The sequence below is a fragment of the Azolla caroliniana genome, unplaced genomic scaffold, assembly GCF_043228905.1.
Source record: "Azolla caroliniana isolate FFs.n. ecotype wild unplaced genomic scaffold, voAzoCaro1.0.p SCAF_135, whole genome shotgun sequence".
In the NCBI taxonomy this organism is placed as follows: Eukaryota; Viridiplantae; Streptophyta; class Polypodiopsida; order Salviniales; family Salviniaceae; genus Azolla; species Azolla caroliniana.
In genome coordinates this window covers 53,851-69,999 of record NW_028230570.1, presented here as the reverse complement: position 1 = coordinate 69,999, position 16,149 = coordinate 53,851, and the positions used below count along the sequence as shown (strand labels likewise).

Genomic DNA, 16,149 nt, shown 5'->3' with positions numbered 1-16,149 from the left:
GAAAAAAGAGATATTTGCTTTCTGCTCTTCTTCTTCTTCTTCTTCTTCTTCTGTACATAATAAAAAACATTATACAAACATTACATATTTCATATTTATTTGTGTTTCTGCTGTGCGTGCGTGCGTGCAATCGGCGAAGAAGAAAGAAAAGGCGACGACGAATCTTCCCACATATTGCTGTCCTTCTAAAACGAAGGCATCTTTCTGTCTACTCCTTATGGTTGTAGCAGAGGATCGAACACAGGCACACCGGAAGCAGAGACGGAAGGACCAGAAGCAGTAGCAGAATAGAGAGAGAAGCAGGCACTGGAAGCCATGGCATCAATGCCAGAAATATTCGATCGTGGACTCTCTTGTGTAGTAAGACGTGCTGTCATCATCGGAAATGGTGCTCCTGGCGCTGAACATCAGTGCTTTGGCCTCATCAATGCACTCGGTCTTGCTGATAACACTTCTTTCTTTGTAAGTCCTTCTTTTTTTTGCCTCCCAAAATCTAGCATTTCCCGCAGTTTTTTGATGGATTTGACGCACCTACTTAGTAAGTCAGTGCAGTGTTTCGATCGATTCTTTAGGCCTCGCTGATAACACCTCTTTCTTCGTATGTTGCTTTTTTCGCTACAACAATTGAAAATATTTCTTTATCTTATCTTCTTTTGTATTGTCATATATGGTGTGCTGTATTAGAATTTAACCATGTGGATTGCAATAAAGGCTTCATCGTTTCGGTTTTGTAAGGTACAAAGTATTTTTTTGGATGGCTGTGATGACATGTCTATTTTTCAAGTCTCGGTATCTACAATGAATTGGATAGTTTTGACTTTACTGGTTTTGAAAGACAAAATCCAAGTTGATGGCTTTGACATGGTTATCTTTGAAAGACCGATTTTGGCATAGTTTGAAAGATATACAGCAATTTAGATGGATTTAACATAGTCAGCGTTGAAGGAACAAAACCAGTTGGACAGATTTGTTTACCTGTATCCTGGGAAGTCTTCAATTTAGGATTTGAATGCCACATTCTATTTGGGATGCATTCAATAAATATATTTAGTTTCGGAGTCTGTGACAAATGGCTGGACACCGCAAACCATTTGGATGGATGCAAGAAAATGTTGACTGTAACATTGGCGCTGGCATCTACCATGTAGAACCATGTTTTCCGAATGGACAATTCTTTTCTTTGTAGTGATTCCAACTAGATATTATCATCTGATATTTATGCGGTTTAAAAATGTGAACCCAACTAAAATTTGAACTTTTCATACAAAAGAACCAGCGATGTGTCTCTATTCTGGGTCTGGAATCAATTTGATTCTCTTTTCATTTCCAGAAAAGACTTCTGTTTCTCGTCATCTTCTTACTTGGTTCTAACATTCTGCAGCGTGTGAGTCGGCCAAAAGGAAGTTATAACAGATGGCTGAGGTGGTTGCCTGTCAATGTACACAAGAAGATTGAGAACATAATTCAGTATATCCAATCAGACTTGAGATACTATTTATTATCTCAACAAAAGAATGTACACATGATAAAGGATACAGATCCTGCAATTCCTGAGGCTGATGCACGGAATATAGCAGCATATGCAAGACAAAATGTCGACAGGTTTTATGTTTTATTAAGTTTTGCTTGCAATTTTCTAACTCAGAAAATCAAAGTGCATTGCTATTGATATGCGATTCCAACTTTTCTTTATTGCCTTTTTTGATTTGTCTCAGAGAGGGACCATTGTTGGTGGTTGCCTCAGGTCGAGACACAGCATCAATCGCTGCGGCTGTGAAACGATTGGCTTCTCGAGACACTTTTGTCATTCAGGTATATCAGCTACTTATTGATTTAAACAGGTTATATCTACTGGATTTATTAATTAGAAGTAAATTAAATTAGCGAGCTCTAGGTGTGCTGGCAATGAGATATAACGTTCCTAAACTTGATCACAAGAATGGTGAGTGTAAGCTGCTGTTGCTGGTATTTTCTCTTTTTGTTGCTTCCTCAGCAAAGTTGGAACACTAATTACAACTTTGGAATATGTGCATTCTTTTCTTTCACAAAAATACGACCAAAACCATGCTTCAGTTGCTGAACGAAGGAAACCAAAACAATCATTGTGTATTATCAAATGATTCTTCATATTGTCATTCAGCATGTCTAGAATTGAGGGAAATGATAGAATCTGCAGGGTTCCCTAAATGTAGATATCCAATATGTCGACATCATTGCAACTCATTGTGATTAGATACTAATAATACCAACACCATGCTTCAGTTGCTGAAAGAAGGAAACCAAACCAATCATTGTGTATTATCAAATGAGTCTTCATATTGTCATTCAGCATCTGTAGATTTGAGGGAAACGATATAATCTGCAGGGTTTCCTAAATGTAGATATCCTATATGTCGACTTCCTTGTAACTCATTGTGATTATATACATCTATTTGTGTGCTGGCCATTCTGGCATGGTCTGGGTTTGATATTCTTTTTGTTCATTGTGTAATTTTCTGTTTTGCCTCACGACCAATGTGTTAATATTTCAAGAACACATTTTGTCAAAGTTGAGACTAACAATTGGCAGGTTAAATATCTGTCCCAGCATTGCGGCTGTTCCATCCATTTGGGTGCAAATTTCTTCGTTGGTACCAGTTTCTGATATTTACATGATGGATAGGGTGCAAATTCATTGATGGGCTTTTACCCCATTTGAAAAGTACTTGCATAGATAAAAACGATAGAGAAACTTCAAATGATACAAGTGTGCTATACAAGTTATAGAAAAGAGAAGTTTCAATACAATGCTTGTTGTCCTGTCTATTTTGCAAAGTTGAAGCCAATAAAAAAAGCTGCGAGTTGAGAAAACCTAAATTTCTTTTGTAATTGTCTATTATTCAACATATTCTTAGGGTTTACTTTGCTTTCACATGTATTGGGTTTCAGAACTCACAAAAAACGAGTTTCTTTGTGTCTGCATTCTGCATTCAGTGCTTCTTCAAGAGTATCATTGAAACTTGCATGAAATATTTAAAGATTAAGTGAAACAAAGGATATAATGGGATTTTAATATCAGATTTGAAGCTCTTGAAACCGAGGTGGTGCATCACATCGAGTTAAAATAAAATGTCAAGTGGATGAATTTCGTTCATAACTTTGAATTCTATTACTAGAGCGTAGAACTTCTGATCATTTATCTCATAAAAACGTGTTGTCATGCATTTATCGGAAAAGAGTCCATTTTGTATGCTGAAAGGATTGCATAGCAATTATCTCCTTTTAGGCAGTCACACAGGCTCTTATAAGTGGTGTTTCAAATTTTTTTCTTCAGATACAGTTACCCAGGACACGTCTACAACAATATGATATGGTTATTACCCCTCACCATGATTATCATGTTTTAACACCAGCAGCCCAGCAGGAAGTACCTCAGTTCCTTCTAAGATGGATTTCTCCTTGGCATCCACCTGATAAACATGTGGTAAGATTGAGAGTTTAAATTGGACGAATCTGAATTGTGATAAGAGAGTTAATTTCCATGTTTTATCTTGTTTTAGCATTTGCCAGGGTCTATGCTAAAATTTTCTTACCTAAACAGGTTCTTACAACTGGTGCTCTTCACCATGCTGATCCTACAATGCTTCGGGTGGCAGCTGCACGATGGCATAATGAGTTGGCACCACTACCTAAGCCAATGCTTGTGGTGAATATTGGTGGCCCAACAAGTATGGTTACTTTTTGTTCCTTCCCTTTAATTTCATTGATGACAACATTAAATGAAATATGAGGTACTGTTGTAGCAGGACATTGTAAATATGGTAATGATCTTGCCATTGAACTTGTATCTGCATTGAAGATGGTTCTGGCAACATGTGGGAGTGTACGCATTTCTTTCTCCCAAAGAACTCCAGTCAAGGTGAATTTCACTGTTAAAAACAGTCTGTAATGTATATTTATTTTCTGTTTTGCAATTTTGGAATGAGGCATTGTATGAAGCACCGAGTGTCTTTTTGAGCATACATATGGAGGAAATGGTAAAAAATGTATAGATATGAGGTACTGTTGAGATCTTCACTTCTTCTTGGGATTGGAGTAATAAGTTCCTCTGGCTGTAGTTGTACCTGCAGTTTCTTATGTTGTAAATTCTTGCAAGCAGATCAACACATTTGTCAAATTCGAGGACACTTGCAAGTATAGAGGATCCCAACTTGTGAACTAATCCTGATATGCCTATTGATTGCTTAAGCACACCTTCCATTAATTTTACAACTTTAAATTCTTTTCACTTTCAACATAGAGGATATAAAAAGATTCGAGGAAGACAAAATGGAAAATAAACAAAGTGCGGATCTACATAATCTTAAAATCACTTTCAATGCTAGCGCATGATTCTTATCTCTGATAAGAAATACCATAGAATCTGCCTTTTTTTCACCCAGCACTACAATTTTGACAGAAGATGATGATCGTCATGTTTGGAGCATCATGTATTGCAGGAATTCGGAGTGATCCAATTTATACATCATAAATAAGGCCAGGATACATGTGCAGATGGCATTACTGAACCCAAAAAATTTCTTCTCCATATTTGTTGAAGGTGTGCTTTGCTCCATTTTTCCACTTAACCTCCACAAACTCTTCTCATGATAAGTGTTGAATCTTTGAGCATATATCTCATTTGATTTTCGTATCAAAACGAGATTAATATTACCTGTAGGTTATGGGTATCATTCATTCATTACATGTTTTTCAGTCTCAGTTTGCCATTCTGACAATCTTTGTCTGGTTAGAATCTAGACCGGAGCTACACCAAATTCGGAGAAATCATCTTTGAAGCAGGGTGACCAAAGCTTTTTCTAGCTGAAAACGTACAATCCCCATTATCCTAATTTATCTAGTATAAAGGCTCCCATAATGCCAATGTAGTTGTGACAGGTTACACGCTCTGAAGGCAAATGAGCTGTACAAAAATAATGATTTTGATCTCTTACAGCCAAATGAAACTTTTTTCAACTTGGTAGTTTGTATGTTCTGATTTAGACTCATTGATCTAAACATGGTTTTAACTCATGCTATCTCCATGACGTATTTTTGTTTTGCTATTTCATAAAGGTAGGCATATTGAACTTTCATTCGGAGAACTATAACGAACTAAATGACTTGTATCTTGAGTTCAACAATGATGTGGACTGTGTATTCTGTACTGTGAAAATGCTGTAGTAGCAAGTGACAGATATAAGTTTTCTGGTCCAAGTGCAACTTCTGTACTGTGAAAATGCCGTAGTACCAAGTGACAGTTTTAAGTATTCTGGTCTTAGTGCAACACTCTCAGACGCTGCATTTGTCAATGGTTGGATGTAGATGCCATTTGCCATTGTGCTTCGAAAGTGTTCCAAAAAAGCACAAAAAATTACTCACTACACCTGAAGATGTAGGTCATGTAAGAACTTCTTGAGAGTTAGTTGACCTGTATTGATTTGGAATTTTGTTCTTATAAATTGTAGGTGCATACTTTATAATAAACTCTTTTTTCTGATTGTCATGCTGTATAACAATTTTGTAAAATGCTTATATTAACAGATGAAGGATTTTATTCAAGATGAGATGAAATCATATGCCAAAGTTTACATTTGGGATGGTGAAGGTAAATATCTAGTGTTTTTAGTGAAGGTTATTAAATAATCGGTAGATTGTAATCACACATGGTGTCAAAATGGAAATGCAGGTTTGAATCCTCATCTAGGGCATCTGGCCTGGGCAGATGCATTTATTGTTACTGCTGATTCGATTAGTATGTTGAGTGAAGCATGCAGCACAGGGTAAATACGATGCTGTCTTCTTTCTTCAAGATAAAGTTCTAATTTTAATGCCAGTTTTGACTTGAACTTCTTTTGTATGCAGAAAACCTGTTTATGTTATAGGAGCTGAGAGATGCAACTGGAAGTTTGCAGCATTCCACAAAAATCTGCGTCATCGTGGAGTCGTACGTGCACTCACTGATGCAAAAGATGTGGGGTTTTTCTATTCATGTCATGCTTTTGCCAAAATTCTAGTTATATCATGATTTTTAAAATATGCAATAATGTATATAAAAAAAGGATTTGTTACAGTATTTTGTTTTCTGCTTTTTGCAGATGGGAGATAGCTGGAGCTATCCACCTCTCAGCGACAATTTAGATGCAGCATCCCGAGTTCGACAAGCTATTGCAGAGCATGGATGGAGCATTGGCAGATAACCTTTCCAATGGTTTCCCCACTGCATTGATCTGAATTACAGTGCTATTACGTAGGTTTATTTTCCAGAGGTGTAGTAAAAATTATTTCTTTGGTGAGTGTACAGGAGCTGTGAGAACTCGAGTACAGAGCTTCTTGTAGCACAGAAATTCATAAAAAATTCCAGAACTTGTACCAGAATGTACGATGCTTAAATAAACAGCATTTGAGGTATAGATATCATTTATACAAATTTCCCTCTATAAGCATTTATTCCTCCTGTCTAGAATGCTCATTTCAGTCTACCACATACTATGTCAGTTTTTGTATTTATTCTGCTGGTGTTTACAAGTCAGACACTGTTTGTACAGAGGATGTTTCTTATCCTCACACATGTTGTAGTTTTACCAAATGTTGAGGTTGGGTCAATAAGATTCAAAAGTTACTTGTGTTCATTTTTTGTAGGCATTGAAACTTGAAATCTAGAAGAATGTACACGAATAGCTTCTTTACCCTACTCCATGTATGTTTTCTTGATGCTAAATTGATTTTTATTCAAATAAAAAGGATTCAGTTTTGATTTCATGAGCTTTGTCTATTTTATGCTTCTGTGCACCGTGGTCTGTTGTGTGCTTCTGCCTATTATGTGATATAATTGAGTGAATAAAAATTTCCTCTCAATTTATGTTAATGCCCTAAAGTTGCCAATTTTATACCCATGTCTGTTGAACCAAATAGACACCCACTACAGGTAAGTTGGAGTGTCTTTGCAGAGACCCTCATGCCTCAATGTTGATTTGGACAGATATACACTAACAGAGATTTTGAAAGACCTTTCCATGATTTTGAATTGAACAGAGACATGATACGATCGTTATCATGCCGTTCCTTCGAAGATGGCTTGGGCCATGATGTAAAGCAACTCTGTTAAAGAAATCTTTAACTTATGGTCAGCCTAAGAATATCACAATCACATGTTTTAGGTGGCCTTGCTAGAGATTCAAGCGCCAGGTGTAGGATTTTGGGTTTAGGTATAGGATTATTATAGTCAAGAAATGTGCCAGCAAAATCAGTGAGATTGCTTTGTTATGATGTGATAGTAAATAAATTGAATATATCCTTGAGCAAACAAAGTGTAGGCTTAATAATAAAAAATGAGTCTTTGGCTTACAAATATTTGATCATATATAGCTGGATATGCGATAGTCTGTTACAAGTGGTCCTAGGAAGTTATAAAAAAATTCTAGCATATTGATCTGTTGTATGTCAGCCCATTATGCACCAAGAATTGCGTCAACATGAACTACTGAAGCTTTGGAATATCTTGCATTCAAGTAGGTGGATTGATGAGGACCCATTGCCTTGTGTAGCATAGGACTGTGTGCTGAACGTTTTGCCCTTGGTTGATGCATAATCAAATATTACAGAACTTTATTTGATTTCATTGACATCTCTAACCTAAACATTTGTAGTATGGAAGTGGATTTGGACAATTGCATTGGGGTTTAAGTCAAATTTGGGAAATAAACAATGTTTTAATTCTTTCTAATTTTGGTCAACCTCTCTTATAGTGAGAGACATTTTATTGTTGTTCTTACAGGTTAAATGTAACCTATGAAACTAATGTGAAAGATTTTAACAAAGAGACTTGTCCAAGTTCTAGATTTTTTCTAACAAATGCAAATGTTGCAATTAAGAGTACACATTGTACTTGAGGGAAATGTAAGGAAAGGTCAAAATTGAAAAATGCAGGAAAAGCAACGTTGAATGTGATAAAATCTAACATGTTAGAGTTTAAGTGTGATACTTTCACTTGTGAGCTTGTTTTGTAAAATATATGAATAGTTTACAAGTCAGTTTGTTAATGACCTAATGTCTCTTCTCACATTAAAGAGAATGCAAGCTATCATACAAAAACAAGGCTTGATTGTTGACACATGGATGGGTTCTTAACATGTATGAGTGTGCGTGCAACTAGTTAGCTTGATGATGTAGTTTGTAATTAGTGCATTGAATGTAATCCAATGTATGAAGCATGAGCCCATGTATCTCGCCCGAGTCATGATATGTTGCCACAACAAGATATGTTGCCCATTTAAAACCTCTACTTTCTCGTGCATTTTAGGAAGTTAATACGAGATTTTTTTTTAGTCTTCAACACAGCCCACAAGCCTCTCTATGCCCACAATCTATTTTCTTTTAAGAAATAGAATCATTTATGGTATTTCTATTATTAATGATGAAACTTCGTAAAAATGTGCTTTCAAACATATTTCCAACTCTTTTGAAGTGAACTTAGAGATGTTATTACCCTATACATAAACGTATTGGTGTTTCATGAACCCTTAGAGAGTAAATGAGAGTAAATGAGAGTGAAGATGCTTGGTTCGGTCTCTTTGATGAGGCTGGAAGGGTTAAGGTGCTGAAGGGCGTGAACGGATCGGGAAGAGATAAGATTTTTGGGGAGAGTCAGAGTAGGGGTTCTTGGTACCCTATTCGCATGGTGGCGCAAGTTGGTAACATCTGGAAGACAGACCCGGATGTTGCTAAGGTGGAACCCCATTGGAAGTTATGGGTATATGGTTGTCGTTCCCTTGTCGAACTAGAATGAGACCCAGGGGATTTCAGGTGGAAACATGATGGCAGATTTCGCCATTTCTTCGAGTACAACACTAAACTGGGTCGGGCTTTTCAACTGTAGCTAGACGGTCCCTTACGCAATGGCTGGCGTACATTGGGCATCCCTGATGAGGTGCTCATTACCTTTTGGAAGGGTCTCTGGCGTCTCCACTTGCCGGAAAAGATAAAGTTTTTTTGGTGGCAAATCGGGCATAATGTGGTTCCCGTTGGCGAATGGCTAGGTAAACGTGGCGGCCCGTTAGGCTGTCCACTTTGCCATTCACCTATTGAGACTCTGAGGCATTGTCTATGGGATTGCCCTCACACTCAAAAGGTATGGGATAGAGTGACTCGCCTCCTTGTGGCATGTGAAGTGGAAGGATCAACATCGTGGAGTGTTGCGGCATGGCTCAAGATCATTCTGGTGATAGGTGGACGAACGCCTTCAATGCGGATAGCCGGTGCTATGTATGCATGCGAGGAAAAATCTCCAAGATTCGATTTGAGAGAGGCTTGCAGTCCGCATCCCCTAGGTGCCTGGACATTTGGATGCTGATCGCAGGCTTCACCCTGTGGTACGTATGGAAAGCGGCTGCCTAAAGGTCTTCCAGGATCTGGTGCGACCCCCGGAGGAAGTGATCATGGACATATGGTTTGCGCTTATTAGCTGTCTACGAGGGCAATTGGACGAGGTTTGCAGCCATTCCTCTGACGTGGATATTGCCTGTTTGCGCATTTGGTAGAAATGGTGGAACACGCCTATGGTGACACAAGGAGGAAGTGGCCCGAGGTGGAACTATCACTTACCACCCTCCCTCTGTTGTCAACCCCAAGAGTTGTCTCATGCTAGCCATCACTACATGGCACTGTTTTAGCTGTAGGTACTTACACTAAGTAGTCCGTCCGAAAGGCGATGTAACTAGTCTCAATTTCTAGGACTTGATCAGAGGGGGATTCCCCGATCTATGCTTAAGCCTCCTTGTACAGTCTCTTTGTAATAATCTTACCTAATTAATGGGAAAGTAGCTTCATTTTGGAAGGAAAAAAAACACCAGTAATGCTAGTGAAACTATTTGAAAATTAAGCTCTTACACATGTAAGACATATCAAATTCTCATAGATGTGTATATGTTATAAATTGTATGCATAAATTCAAGTAGTAATGGGTCTTCCATACATCTTCAAACATGTACAAAAGGCACCTCATCAAAAGCATTCTTGAAGTCTACAAAGCAACATACAACCCTTCAAATTTCAAATGTCTCGTATTCATACTTCTACTTTGAGGGTGCACACTAGGTTGGCCATTTGGACTTCCCTCTAGTTTATCCTATTTACATCATAAATTCACAACATTCACCACTTTGCCCCCATTGCAAATTGATGACCATGTGAACCACGTTAGTGCTAGTGGATGCAAAGGTGTGGCACCTCCATGAAATGGATGTGACGTATGTTGTTTTTGAAAGGGACCGGAGGTCTACATATGCAAACCATTGGGATTCAATTCAGAATTCCATGCTTGCACAATATGTCAATTCATAAAGCTATATATAACCAAGCACCAAACTTGTGGCACTTGAAGCTCATGTAGTACCTAAAAACCATTGGCTTTTGATGTCCAAGTTAGGCACTTTACTCTACACACAAGCGTACTCTAAAAACTCATGTTGCTTATTCTCTTGTGTGTCGACAACCTAGTGATTGGAAGAGAACACTTTGTATACATTAAGAAAGTGAAGGATTTTTCCTTAATGAATTCGAGGTGAAATTACATGAGATTTTATTTTCCCCATGCAATTACATCTCAGATTAGATTTGCTCTACAAGCAAGCTGAACACAACCTTGCTTGACTAAAAACCTAAACTTTCATATGGACTCGATCTCTATGATTCACAAACCATCACATTATAGGAGTATTGTCAGCAATTTGATCTGCATGATAATCACATGGCTTGACCTTAGCTACACAATCAACCTTCGTAGTTGGTTCATGCACACAAAAAGCGATGTGCACTCAGAGGGTGTTGATGTATGTTAGTACCATTGTGGATCGCAACATAGTGTGTTTTGATCTTCTACAAATGTACTTTTAGTCATTTATGTGATGCATATAATGAATCCTCAATAGAATTTTATCTTAATTCTTAACATTTTTTCCACCACATCTACCAAATCTATTTGACGACCAACAACGAGTTCACAATACTTTTTCATCTTTCAATCTCTTTAGAAAAAATGTTGGTTTCACCTTTTAACAAATCCCATTGAAATACATAAGACATTTTGTGTGTATGTCCAAACATGATAATATAAGAAATTCGTACTTATGAAACAAAAACAGCCAAATTGATATAGAGTTATGGATACATTTTATTCAATAAAACCCCTACTAATAAGAGGTCCACTAAGAGTAAGAGGAATTATTAATAGCTTTAATATGCTATCTATCTCCACTTCATTTACGAGGCTGCACGGATCCCTTGCTTGGGAAAAAAGAGCATCTCATATGCTTGTCTTTCCATAAAGGCGTAGAATGAGATTGGGGTCTAAATTGTAGGGTGCAACATGCCTAAAAGCATATTTACTAGAGGACACATGCTCACTAGTTATTTGGTGGCTTGGAAACGCATTATATGACTTTATCTAATTTGTCAACTTTTATGGGAACCCATTATAGGTAAAATCAAATATGCTAGGGGGGACTAGAAAGACAAAAGGAATCTATGGAATATAAAATAACAAGACTAGATTGTTTTGCTGGTTATAAAAATGCAAAGTTATGATAGACAAAAGCCTCCCAATATTAAATAATATGAATAAAGGTATACACTCTATAGACTAGGAGAATATGATTGACCAAATATGTTTTGTATCTCTTATCAAAGTATCATGATATAAGACCCTAAAGTTTACGTCATTTTCGTGTTGCTTAACGAAATGTACCATCCGTTGGTTGAGATAAAAGAGAAATTGGAGTGTTCTTCCCAATCATGTGATAAGACAAACCACTATTTGAGAGGCTGAGTTGGTATTGTAAAGCCTATATTTTATTCACAACTAATTCCTCTAGGTTTATGAAGGTTAAATCATCACTACTTTTGAAACAATTGGCAATGCATGTTGTACTTTGCATATAATGACTTGTTAGTGTTGCCACTTAGAGGTAATAAATCGTTCTCTAGCATATGGTCCTTGTTGGTAGTTTGTAAAGCCAAAAACTAGGAATATAGTTCTAATATGTTAGCCTCCTCTCTTGACAATGTTTATCACATGATATATATATATAGATGGAAAGTTTTCCATATTTTCTTTCCGAATTGATTTCTCTATGTAAATTTAGTGTAGATATTCATGTTGCTTTTGTAAATAACAAAGGCCATTGCTTTTAGTGGATTTCAATGTTATTATCCTTCGATTCATTAGAGTCTCATATGCTTTGCATTTTTATATTTCACTATATCTCGTTCAAATGTATCCTTTATTAAGAAGGCTTCCTTCACATTGTTTAATACATATAATTGAAAATATGTCAATATCAATGTTCCGATGCCAACCAACAAGATGAAGAGTTGTTATGGTGCATTATCTCCAACCAACATGATGAAGAGTTCATTTTACTCCATGGTCTTAAACTATAAAAACTTTTTTAATGCATGATTTCATCTTATAGTTATACTATATTTATAGAATGGTTGTTGCATCAAACTCATTGTTTGGGACTAGCCGCAAGATTTATGTGCAAAATACAAGCTTTACAACAACAATTATTAAAAATAATTCAAATCACTATATAGCAGTAAATAAGTTGCAGAAAGGCAATACATTCATATTATACTTTAGCACATATTGATATGATTATGTTAAATAACTCCTACTTATCCAACCAAAGTCTAAAAATTCCTATAGTTTTTGCCATAGTATGTAATATACTCGAATGTATTTGGAAAACATTCTTTTTCATACGGTTGAAAACAAATGCGTATGTTATCAAAACGTTCTTATGTTTTTTTTAGGGAAAAGTACCAGGATACCCTTGGAAGTTCATCTATTCTGGAAGTTCCAAATTTACCAAACTACCCCTATGTCCAAAAAATTACACTTTATAAAGTAATTATACACTCAAATCTACAAGCCCTATTTACCAAAGATGGAAGAAATGGACCCAAACTAGCCCTATTTACCAAGGATTTGAGTGTATAATTACTTTATAAAGTGTATTTTTTTGGACATAGGGGTAGTTTGGTCAATTTGGAACTTCCAGGGGCATTCTGGTAAATAGACGAACTTCCAGGGGTATCCTGGTACTTTTCCCTTTTTTTTAATCACTTTTTTTTCCATTTCCAAAAACATCTACCTCCATTAGTTAAGAATGTCAAAGGAATCATTTACAACTCATATCTTACAAGACATCTTGCATGTCAAAGGAAAACAATGTGTAGATGAAACAACATAAAAAAAACAACTCCAAAACACCACATCATTCTATGTGTATAGCATTACTCGAACACATATTCTCCACGTGAGCCTCATACAAAACAGAATTCAGCATAGATGTCCTCCATTCGCTCCTCATGGCAACACCCATCTAGATGTTAGGAACACTTGGAGGGAACAGCCACCGCGGTGGTTGATAATTCCTTAACTTTTTTTTAATCACTTTTTACCTTAACTTTCTTACCTTATAATAAATAATGAATACAAAAGTATGGTATTTACCATACTTCTTGGGTGTTTACCATACTCGAATGATTGAAACATTCTCGAATGCGAGTGCATGTATGGTACGTATGGTTCATACTATGGTTTTTGCCTTCCATTCAGTAGCCAAGGCTCAATGTAAACTTATTCAATGAATCAAATTATTTGCCTGTGACGGCCTTTTTTCTAGTTTTTTTAACATGGTCTTGTTTTTTATGCATATAAAGTTTCATGAAGCTCTAGTTTGAAACAAAGTGACCTATAAAAACATTTATCAAAAACTTTTGGAATGCAAATTTTCACATTTTTTGTTGGTAAAGTACATTATACGTCCAATCAAAAAGATGCTTCTCATCCATAAAGCAAATTCAAGCTCTAATGGCAGCCATTCCCTAGCTGTAGCCAAATTTTTTTAAGATGGACAGTTTTCATGTACATAAACTTTCACAAAAATCTAGGTTTATGTAGAGAAATAAATAAAATTTGTCTGAAGACTTTGGAATGCATGGGTTTCATCGTGTTATTTGGTACAATTACATTATATGCCCAACCGCAAAAACTCCCCATCCAAAACACAAAGCCTAAACCTATCCCATTTGTTCCCATGCAAAAGGCAAAGCCTATCCCTAATCACATTCGTTCCCATGCAATGTACTCGCTTCCAAGCCATCATTCATGAATATGTGCAAGAGAGCTATGAGAATACAACCAATAAATGAAGCTAGGGCTTGAAAGCTACGACTCTATGTTAAGAAGGAATGTTAAAATATTTTTATATATGGGGAAATGTTGATTATGAACATTTAACAAGGTTCAAGATAAAATATTTTACCAATGAGAGAACACAAATTCAAAGCTTTTATATAGAGAAATGTATAACTTTGTCGGATTTATAATTAATGCTTGAATACAAAAGCCATTGATACTTATTCAAGGTGATGAGAAATGATCCTATATGAACTAGCAACAGTGGTAGAAATCAGGAAGGAAAACAATGGACCACGATGAAGGTTGTAATGATTGTTGAGGTGTATCTATATGATATTGTTCTCTTTACTAATATTTCCTAATGACACCGTGTAAATTTCAATCATCATGTTAGTGAATGATGGGATCTTTTTCATGAAGTGTATACAATTTGAACTTTGCACGGTTTTTGTTTTGTTGAGTATCACAATTCACAACTTTGACGTTGTTCTTTTTGTAACTGAGCATCAAGTGCACAATCAAATGAACTAGGTCAATGTTTTGAATATTTTCAAATGTAATAACGAGCATGGGGAAAGTCACTTGATAGTGAAATCTTGTATATGATTTGACACTTGCATGGAATAACGGGAAAACAATCTCCTAATTGAGTGTATTTGGTTGTAAAAGTCCAGTAGATTGTCATGACTCATGGTATTTAAAGATATTTTTATTTACTGCTAAAATACTAAAACATAATAACAAAATAGTGAAAAGACTTCCTGTCGACAAGTGCAGTGATGATTAAGTGTCGTTTTTGTTCCAAATGGATACACGTGTGGTGATACAAGTAATGGATTGTATATTGACACAATAACATAAAATAGACTTCTCTATTCCATTGGAGATCGTTAGTGGAGGGACGAAAAACATCCTTCAAAGTATAGATATATTGAATAGCATGAGCTAAATTGTAGTGTACAAAAAGAAGAGGACAACACAAAATTTTAGAGAGCAATTTCTCATAGTGAACAAGGAAATTGTTATATGTAGTTTCTAGAAAGCAATTTCTATGTAATTTCAAGAGTTCATGTACACATTGATCTCATGAGTCTTTGACTATTTGATAAAGACATGAGTATAGAGAGAGGGACTTTACAGGTCGTTGCATGTCCTTTTCTTGGTTCTATGGTTGTGACCAAAACACCAAATAAGATGTAGGGATGTCTAGCTTATGGGATTTAGTGCAACCTCATATTAACAAGCTCCTAACATCCCACTTTGGTGGTCCATTCTTTCAAGCTAAGCAATTGCCCATTGTGCTTGGCTCAACAAATTTAGCATATGGTTGAGAGGCAAGTCAATCACTACAATCTACCATGGCTTCACAGTGAATCAACCTTCATCAACAACAAAAAGATACAAACACGTTGAGTGATAAACCCTCAACGTAGATATGAACCAGGTTTTAATGGAGAAACTTCCCTAATATTATCACATATTGTTCTTGAAAATTGGTAATGGCATCAAGAGCCCCCTCTATCTTATTTTAAAAAACCTACGATGTGGCTCAATGGCATTGCCTTATAAAAGCCTATAAACACATGATTGAGTGATCAACTCTTCAACATAGATACAACGAGCAAGGTGTTGATGGAGAAACTTTCCTAATATATCAGACCCTGTTCTTGAAAAATGGTAATGCCATCTAGGGCCCCCGCTATCTTATTTTAAACAATCTACAATGTGACTCCATGGCACCACTTATAACAAAGCCATGCAACCATCCTCCTAAAAAGCAATGGCTATGTGTATAATTTATTTGACAAGATTTACAATACCTACTAGAGATATTTGCTGCACTCCCAATAATTGATATCAATGTATTAACCTTTCCCATTCCATTTTTCCTCCATCATGATGGTTTTTATTGGTATAATGTGTAT

The 16,149-nt window shown here is 36.3% G+C and overlaps 1 protein-coding gene across 4 annotated transcripts; it reads left to right on the top strand.

The window, feature by feature from the left end:
- The first annotated feature begins 202 nt into the window (after window positions 1–202).
- LOC147849067 (mitochondrial fission protein ELM1-like) lies at window positions 203–6,650 on the top strand. 4 transcript variants are annotated; one of them, XM_087337819.1, is made up of 11 exons: window positions 203–462; window positions 1,382–1,602; window positions 1,716–1,812; window positions 3,314–3,463; window positions 3,581–3,707; window positions 3,783–3,898; window positions 5,563–5,626; window positions 5,708–5,801; window positions 5,884–5,992; window positions 6,117–6,229; window positions 6,323–6,650. In XM_087337819.1, exons 1-10 carry the CDS (start codon window positions 316–318, stop codon window positions 6,216–6,218), a joined length of 1,227 nt encoding a protein of 408 aa, XP_087193945.1. In that variant the 5' UTR covers window positions 203–315; the 3' UTR covers window positions 6,219–6,229; window positions 6,323–6,650. The 4 variants fall into 4 exon arrangements, with proteins under 4 accessions (XP_087193945.1, XP_087193944.1, XP_087193946.1 ...); XM_087337818.1 differs by having other exon boundaries at window positions 6,117–6,650; XM_087337820.1 differs by having other exon boundaries at window positions 205–462; window positions 3,786–3,898; window positions 6,117–6,650.
- The last annotated feature ends 9,499 nt before the right edge of the window (window positions 6,651–16,149 follow it).

Bases quoted from the DNA above. Each gene is read 5' to 3' on its own strand.
- LOC147849067 (XM_087337819.1), top strand. From the start codon at position 316: ATGGCATCAATGCCAGAAATATTCGATCGTGGACTCTCTTGTGTAGTA. The intron at 3,708-3,782 runs GTATGGTTACTT...GTACTGTTGTAG, and splicing joins GAATATTGGTGGCCCAACAA to CAGGACATTGTAAATATGGT. The intron at 5,993-6,116 runs GTGGGGTTTTTC...TGCTTTTTGCAG, and splicing joins CACTCACTGATGCAAAAGAT to ATGGGAGATAGCTGGAGCTA.